Here is a 23,011-nt window from a genome sequence, read left to right as displayed (position 1 = left end):
ATTATCTAGATAGTGATCAAGTAAAAAAGTGAGATATAATTATATTAAGGCTAAAATATTACTGTTCTTTATAAAAATTGAGTCTAAAATCTTTGAATAGAGTTGTTAAAGAGTTTTAAAGACTGATAACAAAATCAATTTGAAAATGTTTATTCACTGAAAACAAAATATGAAAGCTGAAAGAAGACAACATTGTAGTTACTGCACTCTGTTTATCATTACTATTAGAATCTTTTACAGCAAAACCAGAGTGCAGTAACTACATTTTTGGGGTCAAAGGTCAAATAAATCATCATGATTTTTTAGCATAAAAATGACATCACCAATACATGTAGAAATAAGTGTCATATCACTGACCTACCTATAACCCATTTGGCTGGCCAGTTAAAAAAAGTAAAAAAAAAAAATAAAAATAAAAAAGTTAAAAAAAACAAATTAAAGCAGTTTTTCTCAGTTTTACCTTTTGCGTAGTTACTGCAGTTAGACTTTGTAGGGCAGTATTGTAATTCACAGTATGAAACTAGCAAGTACTCAAACAAACAAAAGTGTCACGAAAACTTACAAACCTGTTGCTCTAATCTAACGTCAAAATCAGTGCTTGTAAAACTAGAATATTTTACTATGTGTGAAAAGCTTCTTTGCTCTAAAGACCACTGAGAAAAAGTTTACATGCTGTATTCCTTTATGAAAGTCCAAGTCAAAAGTTTCGCTTTGTATTCACCCCTTTGATTCAAATGTCCATTCCTTTCTCTGGTTTGACATTAATCAGTCGGTGAGTAGAAAACATAATGCAAAGCATACTTGACATATTTTTGACAATGTAAAGAGCAAAAGCCCTTAACAATTCAGTTTAAATACATCATTATGGACATTTTTCACACAAAAAAGGGAGAAAAAAGTAAAAAGTTCTGCCAGTCACTCGAACAAGAATCATTTGTATTTCCTTTTGACATTTCAGCCGTTCCTCTTTATTCACTGTGACCAGATAGAAGCTGATTATGTCTTAAAATGACACATGTGTTGATGGACAGTAATTGGCTGTTTGAAAGATGTGACCTTTAGGTTAAAGGAAAGTCTCTAATGACCAGTCAGCTCCACCACAACACAGTTATGTTTAAAAAAAAACAATATTTTCCAGTAAAAATGTAATGAATTTTTCAAAATACATAATGGGATTTGCATGGGTTTCAAAGGGCCTGGTGGTCCGGGAACACTCAGCAAAAGTAATTAAAGAAAGATATCAGGGTTAAAGGGTTTTCTGAGTTATCAATAAGAAATGATGTACATGCTTTCCAGGCCATTAATGTGTCGAGATGACTGAAGCGTACCTGAAGTACAGAGAGGAAAATTATCGCCGAGCAGCCAAGAACAAAAGTAAAAAAAAACACAGTTATTAAACTTCCAGAAATGTTTTAAAAAAAAAAAGGTGGTAAGAGGACCAAATATAATAGTTATTATAATGTCAAGGCTCTTTGAGAGTCTTTGAAGAGCATTTTTATCTCCGTGATGGAGCAGTATGCATCTCTTTTTCTTTTTTTTCCCTGCATGTGTGTGATTGAGAGTGGCTACACATGACATTCATCTGGAAGACTTTAAAAACAAAAACTTACGAGGTGTTTATTGAGACTGCAACAGCTGAAGTTAAGTTCTGTACTGTGGCCATTTGGAAAAGACTGAGTATCAAAGCCATATGCAGATATTGGACAAGCTTTAGTGAACATGAATATTTTTCATGGAGAGAAAAAAAAATCCTTTTCACAGATCGGTCACTTCCATCTTCTCACCAAACCGTACTTTTGTCCTTCACAATAAAATACAGTTCAGTGAAAATACAGACGCAGTTTTTAAGTGTCGCCCGTTCTTACTGCTTTCTCTCAACAAATTGTATTGTAGGTATTGTAATTAGACATGTTAAACTATGTCCGCTATTGAACGCCTTCAGTCAATTCAGAATGCCACCGCAAGATTATTCAGTGGTTCAAACAAACGTTCCCACATCAGCCCTGTCCTGAAGTCTCTTCACTGGCTCCCTGTTGCATACTAGCCTGGGTATACCCATACTGCCTTGCGCGCTCAATTTCATTTTGAACCTGCAGGCAGTCTGGAAACGACGGCCGTTTCTTAGCCCTGTTTAAGGGATCCAACCACAGAACGGGGAGGGACGGCAAGACGATGATGCGTACTACTCGACAGACGGAAGCTTGTAGTTTTGTAGTTTTCTTACGGATCCAACATGGCTGCAGCAGAAGCGAAACTCTCTTTAGCTGTAGACGGCGTTTGAAATAGTTTAGAGCGAAAGTTGATTTTAAAAGAAGAACAACGTTTGACTTTAAAATCCTGTTTCACCACCAAAACGGATGTTTTAGCCTTGCTTCTGACAGGATTTGGCCAAAGCCTAATCTACCAACTAGCCCCGCTACCGCTCGCTGCTGTATCGCCGGTGATCTGGCTACGAGCCGGGGGACAGCGGAGCCGCCAAGAGACCCGCAGCAGCTCGTCTATTGACCATAAAATCAGTGGATGTGTGTGGCTGAATGACATGAGGGAGAATAAGGTGTAAAAATAAATAATCTTGGAGAAAGCGAGAACTGGAGAAGCAAAGCAGCAAGCAACACACACACACACACACACCAACACTGCCAGTAGACTGTGAGCAGCCAGAGTCAGAACATGCTGCAGAAAAATGGGCTAGTCTGGCTATGTAAACATCAATTTCTGTCGCTCTACATACGTCATCTGGTATAACTGATACGATTGGCTAAGAGCTACTTACAGACGCTTTTGATAGACATTCATAGCGCCCAATAAACGGCTGTGGAGGATCGTAAACCACGCCTTCTCTATGGAGAAATGAATGGCCGGTGTCCAGACTAATCTCATTTGTGATATAGTCTGGCGTTAGCCAGGCTAGTTGCTTACAGGATTCAGTTCAAAATTCTTACTCTCACATATAGAGCATTGCATGGTCAGGCTTCCCTATATATTGTTTATTGTTACCTATTTCAACTTCCATTGTATGGTTAATATTTAGAATAAAATGATTTTGCAAGACATTGCTAAGCAATGCAGTACATTTTTTTTAAATGTATTTATTTATTTACAGTGTCCCTCATACTGGAAAAAAGAGGAATGAGTGAAGAACAGAAGGGCAGGTGAGGTTTACAGCCTGAGTGTTTGTGAATTCACTCGTAGTGCTGCAGCAGGTCACAGAGCAGCGCCGGATGCTGAATATTTCATCCTTCTGTAAACCCTCGGCCAAGGACGAGGCCTTAAACCACTGCTGCCTCGCCCAGCTCCGGTCCTGAATCAGGAGTTTAGAACGACAATAAAACAAGTAAAGAAGCAGAATGATACTTTTGCTCTAATAGTTGCGCATGAATCAGTTTAAGAGACCACTTGACTTGGAGACCGAGTAACGGAGATTTCTGCTGAACTACAGAAGGGTTCTTTACAAGGAGCTGAATGTGCTTGTATTTTATTTCATTTTGGCAGCACTCAGTTATCCTTGTCTCACCGTGCAGCCTTAAAGCAGAATTATTTACTGGGTGTCATCTGTGTGAAAGAAGCAAACAAATAAAGAAAGAAAGAAAGAAAGAAAGAAGGGTAGAAATAAAACACGGACAGAAAGAAACTTGGGAGAGGATTAAAAAGTTATTAAACGAACAGTTTGGGATCCAGAGAGGAGACTTGGACAGAAAGCAGCATCATCTCAAGACTTTAAAAGCTTCGGAGTCGCCTCCAGCCCGCTCCAGCCACAAAGCGCTGCATTGAATACTAAGCCTATTTCAACACAATGAGATTTAGTGTGATAAATTTAATGACATGAGGAGCCCCCGGGCCCTGTGTGGACCCAAATGAAATACTTCTATCAGATGTTTTAATCACGACACATATGTCCAAAATATTACACAAAGATTGTTTATCCCTTCTCCCAAAGGAGGCTGGACATCAGGTTCAAAAATAGCTGATAAGGATTCAGAGTTGTGTGAAAAGATTTCAGTAAAGAGGGGTTGGGAGTGGAAAATAGTGGACTCATGTCGTCTCGAGGGTTTAACCATCTTGTTTGCCTGATGTGTCAACTTCGTCAATAAACTAAGGCCCCGTTTACACGAGGATGCTTGTGTTGAAAACGACAAAACATTTTATTGGAAGTGCCTTTCGTTTAGACGGTGATGGCATTTTTGGGGCTTAAAAACACAAAAATTTGAAACCACCCTCCAGAGTGTAAAACTGTAATCCGCTCCACCGTAGCGTGTCCGTCTACACTGCCAAGACACAAAACTCTGCTCAGATCTGCTCACGTCACGTACGCGTTTACGTCACATACATGCTCCAGTACAGGGAAATAAACAAACGTGGGATTATTTCCATGCGTGGGACCTTCAAGCTGCTCTGGCAGCTCTAATAAACTTACAGGAGTCTTTCCACCAAATGTACAGGATCTGTACAGATAGTATTAGTGAACAGAGAAGGATCTGGAATTACCTCGATCACATTTTGGATGCACCAATTGGTGGGAGGCGAGCCAGGCGGCTTTGGACGAGACCTGGGAGATCTAGTGGATGGTGGAGAACTTTGTGGAAGGAGTAGCTGATGAAAATGCGTGGTGTGAAAACTTCCACATGCCCAAAGATGCTCTTATCACTTTAAGTGATGCCGCCTGGCATGCATACCCAATCCAATTCCACACTTTAGCGTCACCGTATGCAGCAGATTTCCTCCTGAAAACGCTTGTCTAAAAGCGGAATAAAAAGTGAAGACGCGACGCCACTTTTGTGTCTTCTGTTCAGACCGTCATCATGTAAACGTAGCCACTCTGCAGAGCCAGACACAGTAGAAGAACAATCATGTTTCAAAGTTTGGATTTCAGTTATCAATTTCAATTTTCCCAAGAAAGACACTGATTGGTCAAAAATTTGAGCCAATTGAACACCAGCAATTATCATCATTAACCACTTGGGGGAGCTTCCCAGTGTGCAGTTCCTCCTGGGGAAGTCGCACAATGAAACCATATTTGGACTGTGGAGGAGCGAGGATGGGTGTATCCAAAAATTAACTGTAAAAACTAAAACTAAATGTATGTTGCTTTCCGGAAAAACTGGACAGCAAGTCCTTGAACAAGACATTTTCAAATGAACAAAATGTTGAAATAAAAATTGATGAAGTGAAAACACACAGAGACAGGGTCAAAGTTCTGTTTAGATGTCGACAGTGCCGTGGATAAACATAGTTCTGTTTCTCTCCTGATGACGATGGTGTTAGCCACCTGTCAATCAAAGGTAGCCACGCCCCAAAGCATCCTCTGCTTTACCATCTATTGTCTTCTAAATGGGACCATTAATTACACATTAACATCAGCTTGTCTTGAAAGAAAAAATAACGATTGAGAGCATAACGTTGCCACCAGCATTTTTAGGTAATAAATTAAGTGAGAAGTTGTCGCATGTTGTATTGAGATAGATAGGACCGGAGTGCTTTTGCAATGTTTGTAAGAATGCAGGCTGAAGGCACTTCCAGGTTTTCTTCACTGGTCTGACCGGTAGGTTGCCGCCTTTTTTTGGTCTTTAAAACAGCTTATATGTTCTCAAATGTGCTTTGCTTTTAGTTAGTTTTCTAGCACACTAGTAACTGAGCTCAAAAGCTTGGTTTACAGTTAAATAGCCTATTAAGACTTGAAGTCCCTTTAATCTATTAATGAAGCTCATATTCCATCTAGAAACAATAACACTCTTATACCTCGAAAGCTGACTTATGTGAGAACAAAGCCAGCCAAAAAGCTGGCTATCTTCTGGTCCTGCTTGACTGTGTCCTGAAGCAGACCCTGGCCAAATATAGGACTTAACATTTATGGATGTGTTGAGAGAAGAAGGATGAGCAGACATGCAGGCTAAGTAGGGGGCCGAGGATGAGCTATTTTCTCTCCAGGGGGACACTAAAGTCCTGGACGCAGAGCTCCAACAAAAAGGGGACGGACACTTAAGCTGCTTACAACAGCCTAATGGGGACAAGATAAGGGCCACACAGGACCCAACTGCCTCATCACTTAAAACACACTCTGACTCAGCTACACAAGCGGGCGCACATACACACACACACACACACACACACACACACACTGGTGACAAGTTTTTTTTGCTCTGCTTGCTGTTCCTGTAAACCCTGCAAAGATAAACAAATTGGAGATTAAAGGTCACAATGATATTGGTGCTGCTAGTGTGTGGTTTTTTGTGTGTGTTTGTCATTTATTTAAGTAATGTGAAAGTGTTCAACTGTTTTAAAGGCATAAAATAAATCAGTGGGCAGTTAGTAACAACAGAAAACTGCACAGCACATCAAACACTGTTTCAAATGACTGTCTGTCTGTCTGTCTGTCTGTCTGAAGATGCAAGTTAGCAGTCAATTGGTGGAGTTCTCTACATTTGGAGAAGACCAATTCAAGTTAAATAAGCACAATCAAACAATCAGTTGGACAAGAAAGAATGGGAAGGAATAAAGTGTAAAAAACCTCAGCAGAGTTAATGTTAAAATGCTGAAGAAAAGAACACAGACTACACTGGGGAAAACATGTATAAAGTCTGGGCAGAAAAGTTGCGAAACACTTACAGTCATATAACTGTAATATGACTGTACAAGAAGATACAAATAATAATAATAATAATAATAATAATAATAATAATATATGCAATAGTAAATAATACTCTTAATATCTGTATTTTTTAAAAATATATATCTGTAGAATTTTTTTTTTTACTTTAATATGACAATATGTGTTTGGAAACATTTGCTGCCAATATATTCAGCAATATGATCTGTATTTTTTGTCTTTTTAAACATAATTGAAATTAAACATTTAAGACCTTTAAGAAACTGAACGATACTATTAAAATAAATTACAATCTCCCAGTATTAAAAAAAAAACAGATTTCAGCTTCCATTTTATGGTTAATATTTGGAATAAAATGACTTTACAAGACATTGCTAAGTAATTCATTACATTTCTTTAAAAAAATGTATATATATGTTTGTTTACAGTGTCCCTCATACTGGCATAGTTACAATGAAACTAAAGGCCATGCATGACTATAAATAGATTATTCATGGAAGTTGTAAATAAGAACTGTAAACACACTTAAACAGCAGGGAAACATCTGGAGATGGAGCTGATTCCATAGAGTATCTGTAGCTCAGGTACAATCCTGACCTGTCACGTTCACTGAGCCGCCTGTAACAGCTGTTACTGTTCACATTCACACTGCTTCTGCTAACACAGCGGGTCTCACACACACACACACACTGCTTCAGCTGGGATTTGATTTGCTGGAGGAGTCATTTTTACTACGACACTGGTCCAGTGAAATAACATACACAATCTCAGGTATCATGTAAGATTTAACCAAAAAATATAATTATTATAATATATATAATAATATATAATATAATTTCTCTGTGTCCACAATGTGTATCGTTACTGCATTCTGAGTCAAACAATTTTCTACTCGTACCCATAAACTTGAATTCGTGTTCACAGTGAAGACTTCGTAGTTGCAGAAATTAGAGTTGTATTCACAAGACTTTGCACTCACAGCTTTTAGATTCATACTCACTTAAAAACAATCCTAACAAAACTATTTCTCAGACTCACGTATATGTATGTATATGTAAGTATAGATGTAAGTATAGTAAAAATATTGTGTACAACTATTTTATTGACATACAAATGTTTAAGATTGCAAATACAAATGGTTGGAATTTAACATTAACATTTAATTTAAATGACCATGTTATGTTTATAATTAATTAGGTGGCGTGAAGAATCTAACTTCTTATCTTTCAAACCGCATATTGTTTTTAGCCGTGCGCTATCTTTGTTACGGATCGGTCACTTCTATCTCTTCGCTGTAAGACAATGGGTGCTGCTGTTTTTGTTTTGTTTTGTTTCTGGGTAAGCTAAATAAATATCACTGTTATCAACCATCGTTATCAACACACCCGGACCGTACTTCTGTCCTTCACAATAAAATACAGTAAAGTGAAAATACAGACGCACTTTTTAAGATCATCGCCCGAGTGTCACCCAATCGTTCTTACTGCTTCCTCTCATTAGTCATGTAAATCTCCATATTACATTTTACACATAGATTGTTAAATATGTTTAAATGAATTCTACCTACAACTGGTGGTGGCGATATTAAAAGAAATGCCTGAGGAACACCGGAAAGTGCGACATTGTGGATGTGACCAGATAGGGAAAATGTACTGAACAGAGGCTGGTGGAATAGTTGCTGTAGGTCCTAATGCTTCTATGGTTGAAGCACTGCTTGTGCAAAAGGGCAGACAAACAGAGAAAGAAACTTATTTTCTGTTTATTATGAATACAATAAGATGAGAGCAGGACACACAAATCCAGATCTAAAGAAAGAGACAAAATATTCACATACAATTTTTATGCTCACTTGAGGTGTTTTTTAGCCTGGGTATACCCATACTGCCTTGCGCGCTCAAATTTAGCGAGATCACCGGTAGCGGGGCTATTAGCGCATGACATGAGGGGGAATAAAGCGTGAAAATAAATACTCTTGCAGAAAGCGAGAACTGGAGAAGCAACGCAGCAAGCAACACTCTCTCACAGACACACACACAACAAACATCCATCTCTGTTGCTCTACTACGTCATCTGGTATAACTGATACGATTGGCTAAGAGCTACCTACAGACGCTTTTGATAGACATTCTAAGCGTCCAATAAACGGCTCCGGAGGATCGTAAACCACGCCTACTCTACAGAGAAATGAACGGCTGGTTTCCAGACTAAATCTCATTTGAGATTAGTCTGGTGTTAGCCAGGCTAGGTGTTTTTTTGTCTTTTTCAAAAAAATAGTTAACGCACTAAATAGGAGATGGCAACATGTTCTGACTTCCTGCAGCAATACATTACACTGCCATCTTCTGACCAAAGTATGCTTATGCAGCTTTGTTTATTTGCTCTAAACCAGATGGAAATGTCACTAATTAGCATTTTCTTTGATGTAACATTTCAAAATTTCGCTTCAAAATTCGATTAGACTTTAATAGAAACATTGCTGTTGACACATCAGGATACTCACACGCACAAAAAATTGCCCCATTAAATGTGACTTTACACCGAACATACAGTCTCGAATGCTCCCACACACCTGATGTAACCTGAGGGCGCTAACTGTCCGCCCCCGGGGGGAAATTGCTCGTTCATAATCAAAACGACAAACAAATGGCCCCTCGACTTGGCGCGCCATTCTGGAGTGACTCAAGCAAAACAAACAGCGCTGTGACAGAGAGACGTTTAGAGAGAGAGGGAAGGAGGGAGGGAGCATGCTGGAGCAAATCAAAGGTGAAAGCGAATGCAGCACAGTGGCTTAGGGATGCACAAGTGAACACACACAAACACGCCATTTCTGCTTTCAGCCTCTGCGGAGTCACCACCAGAATAATGAGTTATTGGTGCGCGCTGAAAAGAAACATTACGCTCAAAAACCTGACACAAATGCCAAGTGAACAGGAGTTTGTGTGACCAAGTCAACACTCACTTATTCTGAACTGCAGCTGGCTGTTCTTACAGATTTACCAATAGCCGTGTTTCGACTTGGGGGTAAAGTGGCCACCAGTAAAGTCTCAGGCCACACCCTCTCAAAAGTGCGCTCACTCTGCGTGTTTCGACTACAAGTTAGCCCCCAGAGGGATTTAGAGACTCTGGAGGTGACGTATGGTTTTCGCCATCGCTAACTGTGCACAACATCAGCAGCTGAAAGCAGCATGGCTAATTATGCACAGAGTCTCCACTGATCATAAAAATAGTGATTGGGAATTAACGGCATCGCTAACTGTGCACAGAGTGTCCGGTGCTTGTTGTAAACAAACAGAGATCGCTAAGTGAACACCTCCTGCAGCAGGAGCACATACACACTGTGCTGCTACAGAGCTAACTGTAGCTAACTGTCACTAAAGGCCGCTTACAGCCTCCTGCTAGTTAATAAGAGTAAGAAGGAGTCGCTGGATTTGTCTCCAGTCGTTTCTTGAAAAATAGTCGCTAAGGGGGTCTGAAAAGTCGCTAAATTCAGCAACAAAGTCGCTAAGTTGGCAACACTGCTTCGCCGGCTTTTACAAATGGCGTGTGTTGTTGTCGTGCAGAGTACTACGTCACATCCTGCTTAGCGATCTATCCAATCAGTAACCAGGCTGTTTTCAGGGGAGAAAAAAGACCCTGCTCTTCTACAGGGACTAAAAATGTCCAGACAAAAGCCGGCTCCGGAATGCTCGTATTCAAATTAGGGGTATTTCACCTCATTCCGGGTATTGCCCGGTAGTGGAAACAACCTATAATATCAAAAACGAACTAACAAATCAAGGCAGCAGTAGACCTGCAAGATAAAATAACTGTTTTTCTCAATGGAGTCTGGTGGCTTTGAAGGAAGCATAGAAAATAGCTTTGTTCTTCTCCAGAAAGGGCTGCCTCACTGCAAGATAAAGGCATGGATATATTCTAAATGTAGCATACAGTTAAACTGATAGTGGCTAAAATGTGCTTAATATGCTGCAGCAGGGAGTTGTGTTGACCACATTCAACTGACTGATGAAGAAGAACGTAATATAACCCCACTTCAATAAATCCAAACTTTCCTTTTAAAAGAATACTTTGCAAAAATACTAATGTAATACACTGATCAAAGTTGACAGTGAGCATGTGGGTAGAGTCTTTTAGTGTGAGGTCATGCTAATGTCAGGAGCTGAGGTGAAGTTTAGGGCCACTCAATGTTTATGTTGAGGTTAATGTAAAGCAATACGAGGTGAAAGTTAAAGTTTAAGTTGAGGGTCAAAACATTTACATAATGGCTTGCAGATATGATTCAAGATGTTGTTAGTATGGGTGTGTATGTGCAGGGTGGATGGCTATAAATTACTGGACAAATCAGGTTTATGGTGTGAAATGATGTGACACTGTATCAGTTTCAACATGCATAATGGTAAATATCTGTCTACATATACACATATACAAGGTTTACTTATCAGTGCAACACTTTTAGCCATCAATAATAACCATATCTGACTCTAAATAAACACATTACCAGCTGTACTATCATAAAATGGAAGCATTGCAAGCACAAAGTAAGTTTATGAAATATCTACCACAAACACACACACTCAAGCACACACACACACACACACACACACACACACACACACACACACACGTTCTGTGGTATTTATAATCAATAATACATGAAACATACTATCAGATCAAACGACAAATGTGTCTGACTGCCTCAACAGCCCTGTCCCGGCACACTGAAGGTTCCTTTTACTGAACATGGCAATCCACGTACACACACACACACACACACACACACACACACACACACACACACACTGTACTCTCTGTCTCTGCTTTCTAGCCTTGCCTGCTCGATTTATCGATGCAGCAATTTTCAGTCTGTCTCAGTGGTGTGTTGCTCCGCCAAGCCATTTAGGATATTGTAGCGCTGCAGCGGTTAAGTCTGGCACAGTCAGGGGAAAACACACACGCACACACACAATATACACAAACATTTGTTTTTCATTGCTCCTTCTGTCTTTCTGACAATCAAAACATATTTTAGAGTCAAATCCGATTTCCCTAACCCCAAATTCCCTGGAAAAAACACTTTAAGGTCACATTTCATTCTCATTTCCACGTTCATACCTTCTAATAGGGTTCCTACGAGAACATCTTTACATGCTTAAATGTTCAAAAAACAGATTACTTTTCTCATACTGTCTGTCTGAATAAACCTGTATTTACCTTTTGTTGGATATGCAATGTTTCAGCTCCTGTTTGTGCTCTGATTGGTCAGTTTCCAGATCTTTGTGTCTTTGTACCATTATTTCAGCTGGGAAATTAATGTAACGCCACTGTAGCAGCACTTTTTTTCTGATAGTTGTGACATCACAGCTTTACAGAAGTCCTGACAACTCATTTAAAGGCATGCAACATGGCTCCTTCCACATAAATTTGCTATCTCCAATAAAATTAAAGAAGTTCAATATAAAATTATACATAACATTTACCCCACTAACAAATGTCTGTCAAATATGTGTCAATATTGATGTTAATTGTGTATTTTTTAATGCTGAAGGGGAAACAATCAGGCACCTTTTTGTTGAATGTCATTTTTCCCAGATTTTTTCTTGAAAAAAAAATTGAAGTTTACACACATGTATATATATATATATATATATATATATTATAGCAATATAGCAATAAAGATAGGAAAATTCAACACTTAATTCATTTGTTTATTCTAATGGCGAAATTCCACATGCATAAAGCCAAATTTTCCAAAGGTCGACCTTTCTTTCCTGTTTTTGAAACTGAATTCAACAACTACCTTGAATGTATCAAAATAATTAATAACAACAAACGTATACATACTGTTAACATAATTCAAAAAATAGTTGGAGAAATGGAATATGTCATGCCTTTTTCTTTTTTTTCCTCCTTCCTTGTTAATTATTTTATTATTCTGTTTAATTTACACCTGTACTGACTTATGCACTTCATTCACTTTGTCTCATATTTATTTATTTTCGCAATTTGTGATGCCAGACTTTGTTTTGTTCTACCCAAGATGAATGTTCTCACTGTAATTGGAGCTTCTCAATACAGCTTTGGAGAAAAAAAAACGAATTTAAAGGCATCTAAATATGTGCTGTGTGCATTTCTCTGTGGATTGAGCGCTACAATCAAAACAGTCACAGAAATCTCACTTTTCACAACATAAGACCTTTAACTTCTTTAAGTCCCTGCAAATGTAACCAGGCTGCTAAAGCATCTTCTGCACGAGTTTCCATATTGGAAGATCACTACACAGACAGTTTCATGTCGTGTTTCTTGTTGTTAATATGTAAAGTGATCGCACCTCGACATATCTAAAGATGGTGGTAGGATGGACATTTTATCATACTGCAGTTATGATATTGTACTCACAGCTGACACTGGTCTCCTTTGATCCCCTTCGTGGTACAGAAGCACTTCCCTGTGTTGACTTGGCACACATTGGCATGGCTGTTACACTTGCATGCTGCAAGAACAAAACCGTGCAGAGAGAGAGAGAGAGAGAGAGAGAGAGGGAGACATGTTAAGATCTTATCTTTGAAATCTCAAAGTAGAATCTGCAGTGTGGAGACATGATGACAGTTTCTGAACCCAAACATTTTAAAGACAACTTGTGCAACTACAGTACAAGAGAGCACTGCAGAGAGAGCACACTAAAACCAGCATACTGTATACAAACCAACCTGGTCTCACAGGAATCTGTGAAATAGCCACGGATTTGCTCAACTCAAAATCCGTGGAATAGCCACGGAATCACTCAAATTTCCGTGAAACAGACACGTCACATCCCGTGGCTATTCCAACATACAAAGTGATTATGTACATTCACTGAGTGAATATTTAGAAAATAAAACATACATTTCTCGATAGAAATGTGATCAAAATCCATTTTTATGCAGAAACTAAGTCAAAATATTGATTTTTTCACTAAAAATGAGAGAACTGTCCACCATGCTTCCATGTCAAAATAAAACACCGGACAAGCATAGATCGTAAGCCGTCATTTTGTCAACATTAGTGTCTCCCGCTGCAACAGAATAATATATTTAGAATAGTATGGTTTTGTCCGGTTTGATCCGTTAAATACACAGAGGATCAGGGAGATTTCAAACTAAAACAAAGCGGATTGTCTTTTTCTGGCGAGATATTCGCCACAAAGTACATTCACTGAGTGAATATCTAGAAAATAAAACATATTTCTCGCTAGAAATGTGATGAAAATCCATTTTTATGCAGAAACTAAGTCAAAATATTGATTTTTTCACTAAAAATTAGAGAACTGTCCACCATGTTTTTTGTTTAGACCGCCAGGACCTTAAAGTCACGTGACTTGGAACAAACCAATAGGAAAAAATATCCATAGCCACGGGACATGACGTGTCAGTTTCACGGAAATTTGAGTGATTCCGTGGCTATTCCATTGAGTTAAGCAAATCCGTGGCTATTTCACGGATTCCTGTGAGACCAGGTTCATACAAAACCTGAACAAACATAACAATCCTTTAACATTCTCCTCCTGTTGAGGGACTGCATGCTGACAAAGAGAAGAGGAAGTAGGAGGTAGGAAAGAAAGAGAGAGAAGGGTGTAATTAGGAGACTGAGGAAGGAGGATTTAGAAAGAGAGAAAAGGACAAATTAATCATTTTCTGAGAAACACTGAAGCGTCTTGTGGCTCTGAGCTTTTCCCACTCTGCACTAAGTGGTGTTAAGTTCCTGATTGAAATGTTTTCTTGTTCTTAGAGATGACTAAACTACATGCACCTTTCCCTGAGCTAACCTTAAAAACATCATTACTTTCACAATGTGATTCATTTCCTTACAAAACAGTTTGAAGGGAAAATTTGTTTCCGGGCAGAAAAGAAGGTCACCACTGAACTATTTTACAGCACTTTCTAAGAAATCTAAGTGCACATTGAATGGAATATTAAGGGGATAGTTGAATTTTATTTCTCAAATATAAAACAATATTGACATGCACATATGGATATTGGAAGTGTTATTGGTCACCCTATTTGTTCTTAATAAAATGGATTGCAATCTCTATGCATAATGTATTTTTATGGATGTAATGAGTTTTTGTCCACTTGGGGGCAGCAGAAACACGTCGTGAAGCCCCTAATTCACATATGATCATCTAAAATATGTTCATTGCACATCCAGCAGTTACAGAGCAACATGTTGATTCATAACAAGTCATGTTAGTGTCCACCTGATGAATTTCATACCAATATTTAACCTCTTTTAACTTGTTTTTGATCTCTATCAACTCCTGGGACAAATATTTGTCTCTTCGGTTTCTAAGAATGCTTCAACAACCCAAGTCTGTTCAGTTAGTCCAGTCAGAGTGATATTGATTGGTTCGTTTTATATTTAGTCTGGTTTGCTTTTACAGTGCAGAAATGTAAGCGAACCAAACAGAAAATATTTAAAGAGGGGCGTTTATGAAGGTAGAGGGCTGGAAATCTACTCATACCAAGGTTATTATAGTTAACGAAAACTACCGAAATAAGGAAAACTAGAATTGAAAAAACATTTCCGTTAACTGAAATAAAAATAAAAACGATAACTAACTGAAACTGTATTTTGTGGTTACAAAACTAAATTATAGTGAAAATGTCCTTCATTTTCATCTTTGTCAACTTTTTTTACTTTTACTTTTTTAAAACCTTTTTGGTTGATATGAAATCTAATAAACTAACTAGGACTGCGCGCAGTACTGAACGGGCCCTCGCAGTACACGCGTGTCGGGGCATGCTGCCGTCGGGGTTTGTGCATTACAAGGACCAGTCTATACCACCCCTATGAATTTCATTGCCTTAAGTCTTTTGGTCTGGGCACAGTGGGACTCATTAAATTAAACTGCCGCCAGAGCACCACCTAGGGGCCGATCAATAAAACCTTCAAGGGTTATCCTCAGGAGGGCATTGACAATAAGTATACCAAGTTTGGTGTTAATCCGACCAACCGATTTGGAGATATAAAATACTTCAATTTAAAGAGCGCCACCTAGTGGTAATCGCCCAAAATTTTGCAGCGAGCCTCAGGGGCTCATGGGGAAGTAGTAACCTGAGTTTCATGTCATTCAGACACACCAATGTGGAGATATGCAACACTTTGTGTTTTGTGTTGATAATAGCGCCACCTACAGGAAGTTGTTATTTAATAACTTGAGTATTCTTTGGGTAATCAAAATTCTTTTAATAACTTTTTGTCATGAGGGTCCATAGATGCTGTGTGCAAAGTTTGGTGCAAAACGATGAAATTGCCTAGGAGGAGTTCGAAAAAGTAGGTTTGCGACATTTCGCGAATTTGCGAAAAAAAACTCTAGATATAGATACTCTATATCACGAGATTCAGCACAACTCAGTGAACGCGTGGATATGAGTTTTTTGAATGTGCGATAAAGTATGTGGGAGTTATTAGCCAAAACGCACTTTCCTTTATTATAGCGCCACCTAGTGGTGGAAATTCAGGATGACAATAGATTATAAAATTTTTCACCATGTGTGATTTAGATTTAAAGTTTCATGAGTTTTGGGGTATGTTCAGGCAGTGAAATATGCGATCATTTTGGACAAAGAATAAAAATAATAATAATAATAATAATAATAAATAATCATTCGAAATACAATAGGGACCTCGCAGGTCGTTCCTGCTCGGGCCCTAATAAAAACTAAACTAAAACCAAGCATTTTCCAAAAAAATAAAAACTAACTAGGACTGCGCGCAGTACTGAACGGGCCCTCGCAGAGTGGAGCCGTCGGGGGAGGCGCCGTCAGGGGAGGGCACATCGGACGCGGCGCTGTTGGCTCAGTCCCTATGCGTACCAAATTGCGTGTCTCCTACCACTGTGCTTGTGGTAGGTGTAAAACATGTTACTTCCTGTAGCCAGCAGGGGGCGCTATGACTGTGTGTCAATATAGACACGTGGGTGTGTCCCGGGCTGGACCCTAATCACGTTTGTGAAATTTGGGACAGATTGGACAATGTATGGTCAAGTTATCCAGTCTTGTGTGTTATGGCGAGACGCCATATTTTGCCACCAAGCCACGCCCACATAGTGTGACAGGTGGTAAAGATTAATACAACTTTTGATCCCAAAGGCCTTGTGATGGTACTGAGCAAATTTGAAGTAAATCGGTGGAAATGGTGCATCTCCACATGAAGCATGTGTGTACCAAATTTCGTGTCTGTACGTGAAACCTGCTGCTGGGGCTAGGCATAAAAGTTGTTACTTCCTGTTGCCAGCGGGGGGCGCAATGACAGTGTATCAATATTGACATGTGGGTGTGTTCAGAGGTGGACCCTCATCACGTGTGAGAAATTAGGGACAGATTGGACAATGTATGGTCAAGTTATCCAGTCTGGTGTTAGATGGCGAGACGCCATATTTTGCCGCCATGCCACGCCGACATAGTGTGACCATCGGTTAAGATTTATACAACTTTTGATCCCAAAGGCCTTGTGATGGTACTGAGCAAATTTGAAGTAAATCGGGTGAAATCTGTAGGAGGAGTTCGTTAAAGTATACGACATGGAAATGGCCAAAAACAATGAATGCTGCGATTTTCAAACCAAGATGGCGGACTTCCGGTTTGGTTTGAGGTATGGGTCCAAGAGGCTTTTTGGTGCGTCTACACATGAAGCACGTGTGTACCAAATGTCGTGTCTGTACGTGAAACCTGCTGCTGGGGCTAGGCATAAAAGTTGTTACTTCCTGTTGCCAGCGGGGGGCGCAATGACAGTGTATCAATATTGACATGTGGGTGTGTTCAGAGGTGGACCCTCATCACGTGTGAGAAATTAGGGACAGATTGGACAATGTATAGTCAAGTTATACAGTCTCGTGTTTTCATATTTTGCCGCCATGCCACGCCCATATAGTGTGACGGTCAGTCAAGATTTTGAGTATGTTTCATCCCAAAGGCCTCATGATGACACTGACCAAGTTAGAAGTGGATAGGGTTTAATGGGTAGGAGTAATGCCTTCACGGTAGAAAAGTTTGTAGGGGGCGCTGGTGAGCCATTGTGCCACGCCCATTCCCGCAACCACTAGAATACGTAAATTTCACAAGAGATTTATGTATATTCCAAATATCAGGAGTTTTTGAATATGATAAAGGCCCCAAAAAGGCGATTCATTTGGGAGATGAATAATAATAATAATCCCTTCAATTACAATAGGGTCCTTGCACCGTTAGTGCTCGGTCCCTAACTAGGCCTGTAAACAGGACTGAACGGGACCGAGCCGAGTGGAGCCGTCGGGGGAGGCGATGTCAGCGGAGGCCACGTCGGGCACGGCGCTGTAGGCTCAGTCCCTGTGCGTCCCAAATGGTGTGTCTCCTACCACTGTGCTCGGGGTAGGGGTAAAACATGTTACTTGCTGTTGCCAGCAGGGGGCGCTATGACTGTGTGTCAATATTGACACGTGGGCGTGTTGTGGGCTGGAGCCTAATCACGTGTGTGAAATGTGGGACAGATTGGACAATGTATGGTCAAGTTATCCAGTCTGGTGTTAGATGGCGAGACACCATAATTTGGCGCCATGCCATGGCCACATATTGTAACAGTCAGTAAAGGTGTTGATAAGTTGTGTTCCCCAAGGCCTTGTGATTGTACTGACCAAGTTTGAAGTCAATGGGAATAAATCTGTTGGAGGAGTTATGTAAAGTATGCAACGTGGTCATTTTATGAAAGGGGGCGTGGATAAAGCATAAGGGGCGGGGCTTCATGAAATAATGTTATGTAGAAGTGTTAAGGACTGGACTCTGATGAAGTAGGAGAAGTTTGGACCAGATGGGACAAAGTATGTAAAAGGTATAAAGATCTGTTGCTTTTTGGCGAGACGCCAGATTTCCCCGCCATGCCACATAGTGTCAGCAATGGTAAAGATTTGAAGCAGGGGGCGCTATGACTGTGTGTCAATATAGACATGTGGGTGTGTTCCGGGCTGGCCCCTAATCACGTGTGTGAATTTTGGGACAGATTGGACAATGTATGGTCAAGTTATCCAGTCTGGTGGTAGATGGCGAGACGCCATATTTTGCCGCCATGCCATGCCCACATAGTGTGACCGTCGATAAAGCTTTCAATAACTTTTGATCCCAAAGGTCTTGTGATGCTACTGACCAAGTTTGAAGGCAATAAGGTGAAATTTGTAGGAGGAGTTTGTTAAAGGATGCAACGTGGTCATGTGATGAAAGGGGGCGTGGAAATAGCATAAGGGGCGGGGCTTTATGAAATATTGTTTTGTAGAAGTGTTAAGGGCTGGACTCTGATGAAGCATGAGAAGTTTGGATCAGATCGGACAAAGAATGGAGAAGTTATGACGATCTCGTGTTTTATGGCGAGACGCCATATTTTGCCACCATGCCACGGCCACATAGTGTGACCGTCGGTAAAGCTTTCAATAACTTTTGATCCCAAAGGCCTTGTGATGCTACTGGCCAAGTTTGAAGAGAATTGGGCAAAATCTGTAGGAGGAGTTCGTTAAAATATGCGGCATGGAAATGGGCAAAAACAGCAGGAAACGCCATTTTCGATCCAAGATGGCCGACTTCCTGTTCGTTTTACGGTATGGGTTCTTGAGACTTTTTGGTGCGTCTTGCCATGATACATGTATGCACCAAATTTCGTGTCTCTACGACATTCCTGTGCGAGGGGCTGAATTTTCTTGACTTTCAAGGGGGCGCTGTTGAGTCATTTTGCCATGCCCATCCCTGGGACCACTAGAATACGTAAATTTCAGTGGAGATTTAAGTATATTCCAAAAATGGTGAGTTTTTGAATGTGATAAAGCCCCCAAAAAGGCGATTACTTTTTCTGAAGAAAAATAATAATAATAGACGGACCAATTTCAATAGGGTCCTCGCACCGTTAGTGCTCGGTCCCTAATAAATAATCATTCGAAATACAATAGGGACCTCGCAGGTCGTTGCCTGCTCGGGCCCTAATAATAATAAAGTACACGCGTGTCAGGCATGCTGCCGTTGGGGTGTGTGCGTTACAGGGGCCAGTCTACACCACCCCTATGAATTTCATTGCCTTAAGTCTTATGGTCTGGGCACAGTGACACTTATTAAATTAAACTGCCGCCAGAGCGCCACCTAGGGGCCGATCAATGAAATCTTTAAGGGTTATCCTCAGGAGGGTATTGACAATGAGTATACCAAGTTTGGTGTTAATCCAACCAACAGATTTGGAGATATAAAATACTTCAATTTAAAGAGCGCCACCTAGTGGTAATCGTCCAAAATTTTGCAGCAAGCCTCAGGGCCTCATGGGGAAGTAGTAACCTGAGTTTCATGTCATTCAGACACAACAATGAGGAGATATGCAACATTTCGTGTTTTGTGTTGAAAATAGCGCCACCTGCAGGAAGTTGTTATTTAATAACTTGAGTATTCTTTGGGTTATCAAAATTCTTTTAATAACTTTTTGTCATGAGGGTCCATAGATGCTGTGTGCAAAGTTTGGTGCAAAACGATGAAATTGCCTAGGAGGAGTTCGAAAAAGTAGGTTTGCGACATTTCGCGAATTTGCAAAAAAAAACTCCAGGCGAAAATGGGCGTGGCTTATATCACGAGATTCAGCACAACTCAGTGAACGCGTGGATATAAGTTTTTTGAATGTGCGATGAAGTATGTGGGAGTTATTAGCCAAAACGCACTTTCCATTATTATAGCGCCACCTAGTGGTGAAAATTCAGGATGACAATAGATTATAAAATTTTTCGCCAGTTGTGAGTTATATTTAAAGTTTCATGAGTTTTGGGGTATGTTCAGGCAGTGAAATATGCGATCATTTTGGACAAAGAATAAAAATAATAATAAACTAGGACTGCGCGCAGTACTGAACGGGCCCTCGCAGTACACGCGTGTCGGGGCATGCTGCCGTCAGGGTTTGTGCGTTACAGGGGCCAGTCTATACCACCCCTATGAATTTCATTGCCTTAAGTGTTATGGTCTGGGCACAGTGGCATTTTTTAAATTAAACTGCCGCCAGAGCGCCACCTAGTGGCCGATCAATAAAACCTTCAAGGGTTATTCTCAAGAGGGCATTGACAATAAGTATACCAAGTTTGGTGTTAATCCGACCAACCGATTTGGAGATATAAAATACTTCAATTTAAAGAGCGCCACCTAGTGGTCATCGCCCAAAATTTTGCATCGAGCCTAAGGGGCTCATGGGGAAGAAGCAACCTGAGTTTCATGTCATTCAGACACACCAATGTGGAGATATGCAACACTTTGTGTTTTGTGTTGAAAAGAGCGCCACCTGCAGGAAGTTGTTATTTAATAACTTGAGTATTATTTGAGTAATCAAAATTATTTTAATAACTTTTTGTCATGAGCGTCCATAGATGCAGTGTGCAAAGTTTGGTGCAAAACGATGAAATTGCCTAGGAGGAGTTCGAAAAAGTAGGTTTACGACATTTCGCGAATTTGCGAAAAAAAACTCTAGGCGAAAATGGGAGTGGCCTATATCACGAGATTCAGCACAACTCAGTGAACGCGTGGATATAAGTTTTTTGAATGTGCGATGAAGTATGTGGAAGTTATTAGCTTAAACGCGTTTTCCTTTATTATAGCGCCACCTAGTGGTGGAAATTCAGAATGACAATAGATTATAAAATTTTTCGCCAGGTGTGACTTATATTTAAAGTTTCATGACTTTTGGGGTATGTTCAGGCAGTGAAAAATGCGATCATTTGGGAAGAAGAAAAATAAAAAAAAAAATAATAAAAATAAATAATCATTCGAAATACAATAGGGACCTCGCAGGTCGTTGCCTGCTCGGGCCCTAATAATCATTCGAAATACAATAGGGACCTCGCAGGTCGTTGCCTGCTCGGGCCCTAATTAAAACTAGCAAACTCACTCTTAAAACCAACTAAAACCAACTGAATTTGAAAACAAAAATCCACAACGAAATTAAAACTAAAACTAATGAAAAATCCAAAACTATTATAACCTTGACTCATACTATATTCTCTTATTGGTGGCAAAGTTGGCGGTGAAAAATGTAAATACGGAAATTCACAAAGCAACGTGGAACAGAGCATGAACAGAGTATGTTTGATTCAACCAGCCATAATGCTGCTCTGGTGTTCTGACCAAAGTAATCTGGAGATTTATCCGCACCAGAGATCGATTAAAATGGATTAAACTTTGGGTTGTGAAAGAGCCCTAAATCTTCCACTTTGTTCACTAGCTCAGTCTCCAACTGTGTGTGTCTGCTGGTGAGTAGGTGTACAGTGGGTTTGTATATTTATTTTTTTACTGGAAACAGCTGCCTGCTTCACCTTAAACTTCTGTATGAGAGTGAAACAAAACAGTGAAGCTGTGGGCTGACAGCTACACTAAAGCCAAGGGAAGCAGCACATTGAGCTGATTGTTCTCCATAGATTTATCACTACCAGTGAGCACTCATTGTCAAGTCAATGGGCCTCATTCACAAACCGTTCTTAGGAACAAATTCCTCCTTAAGTCCTACTTACGAAGATTTTACGAAGATTGTGGCATTCATGAATTTTTTTCTTATCCGGGATTTTTCCATACCAGGAGTACTCTTAAGCACATTTCAGTGCTGACATGTTGGCATGGTTGTGTTGTCTTCTTTTGTTAAGTTCAATAAAATACAGCCCAGTGAAATTTCCCTCATATTTATGTATTTATTTAATCATTTCATTTTTTTTTTCATTTTTCATTTTAATTAAATTAAATGTGCCAATGCTTTAACATGAATGAACAGGACAACAACAGAAAATAAATTGTTTGTGTTGGTGCAACCTGCACTAAGGCTGCTAAATATAATTTTCTTCCTCCGAGTGATCTCCTGCAGCAGAACTTCTAGTTCTGAACTGCTGAAGTTTTTTTTTCTTTTTACCTGTGCTCCAACGGATTTATGCTTTGCTTTAAGCATTCTGTTGCTGTTTCCTCTGTGTGGCGTCTACAAACGGCCCTGCACTGCTTTTTATGGGCATTAATGGGCGGTTACCTATGCTAATCCTATGTTAATTAGACTCACCTGGCACGCCTGCTCTATTTACCAGGAGATGGCATTCATCAATTTAAGAACACGGCTGAGAACAATTCAGCAGCTTAAGAACACGTTGATGAATCTGACGTAGGGTCTTCTTAGAAATCTTCTCAAGAAGGACTTCTAAGAAGATTATTATTATAAGAAGATATTGGTGAATGAGGCCCATTGCTTTTACATTGCCATTTCATATATTATCATGATTGTTGTTTATTTGTGTCTGCAGAATTATTGAAAAAGTAGAGGCCAGATTATGAAGTGGAACTGAGTCACATTGTGAATGATTTTTTCCCCACTGTTGTGAGATAGAGCACAGCCTTGGTGGAGGTCTACGCTCTCTCCGTG

General features: G+C 39.9%; 1 protein-coding gene across 1 annotated transcript in view; it reads right to left on the bottom strand.

The window, feature by feature from the left end:
* atrnl1a (attractin-like 1a) overlaps window positions 1-23,011 on the bottom strand; it is a 380,138-nt gene that overhangs the window by 206,460 nt on the left and 150,667 nt on the right. The window contains exon 21 of the mRNA XM_059359919.1: window positions 12,998-13,091. Within this exon, the coding sequence (XP_059215902.1) occupies window positions 12,998-13,091 (94 nt within the window). The remainder of the gene's footprint in view (window positions 1-12,997; window positions 13,092-23,011) is intronic.

This window comes from Centropristis striata, chromosome 20 (genome assembly GCF_030273125.1).
Source record: "Centropristis striata isolate RG_2023a ecotype Rhode Island chromosome 20, C.striata_1.0, whole genome shotgun sequence".
In the NCBI taxonomy this organism is placed as follows: Eukaryota; Metazoa; Chordata; class Actinopteri; order Perciformes; family Serranidae; genus Centropristis; species Centropristis striata.
The sequence above is the reverse complement of the archived record's forward strand: the minus strand, read 5'-3'. Positions and strand labels throughout refer to the sequence as shown.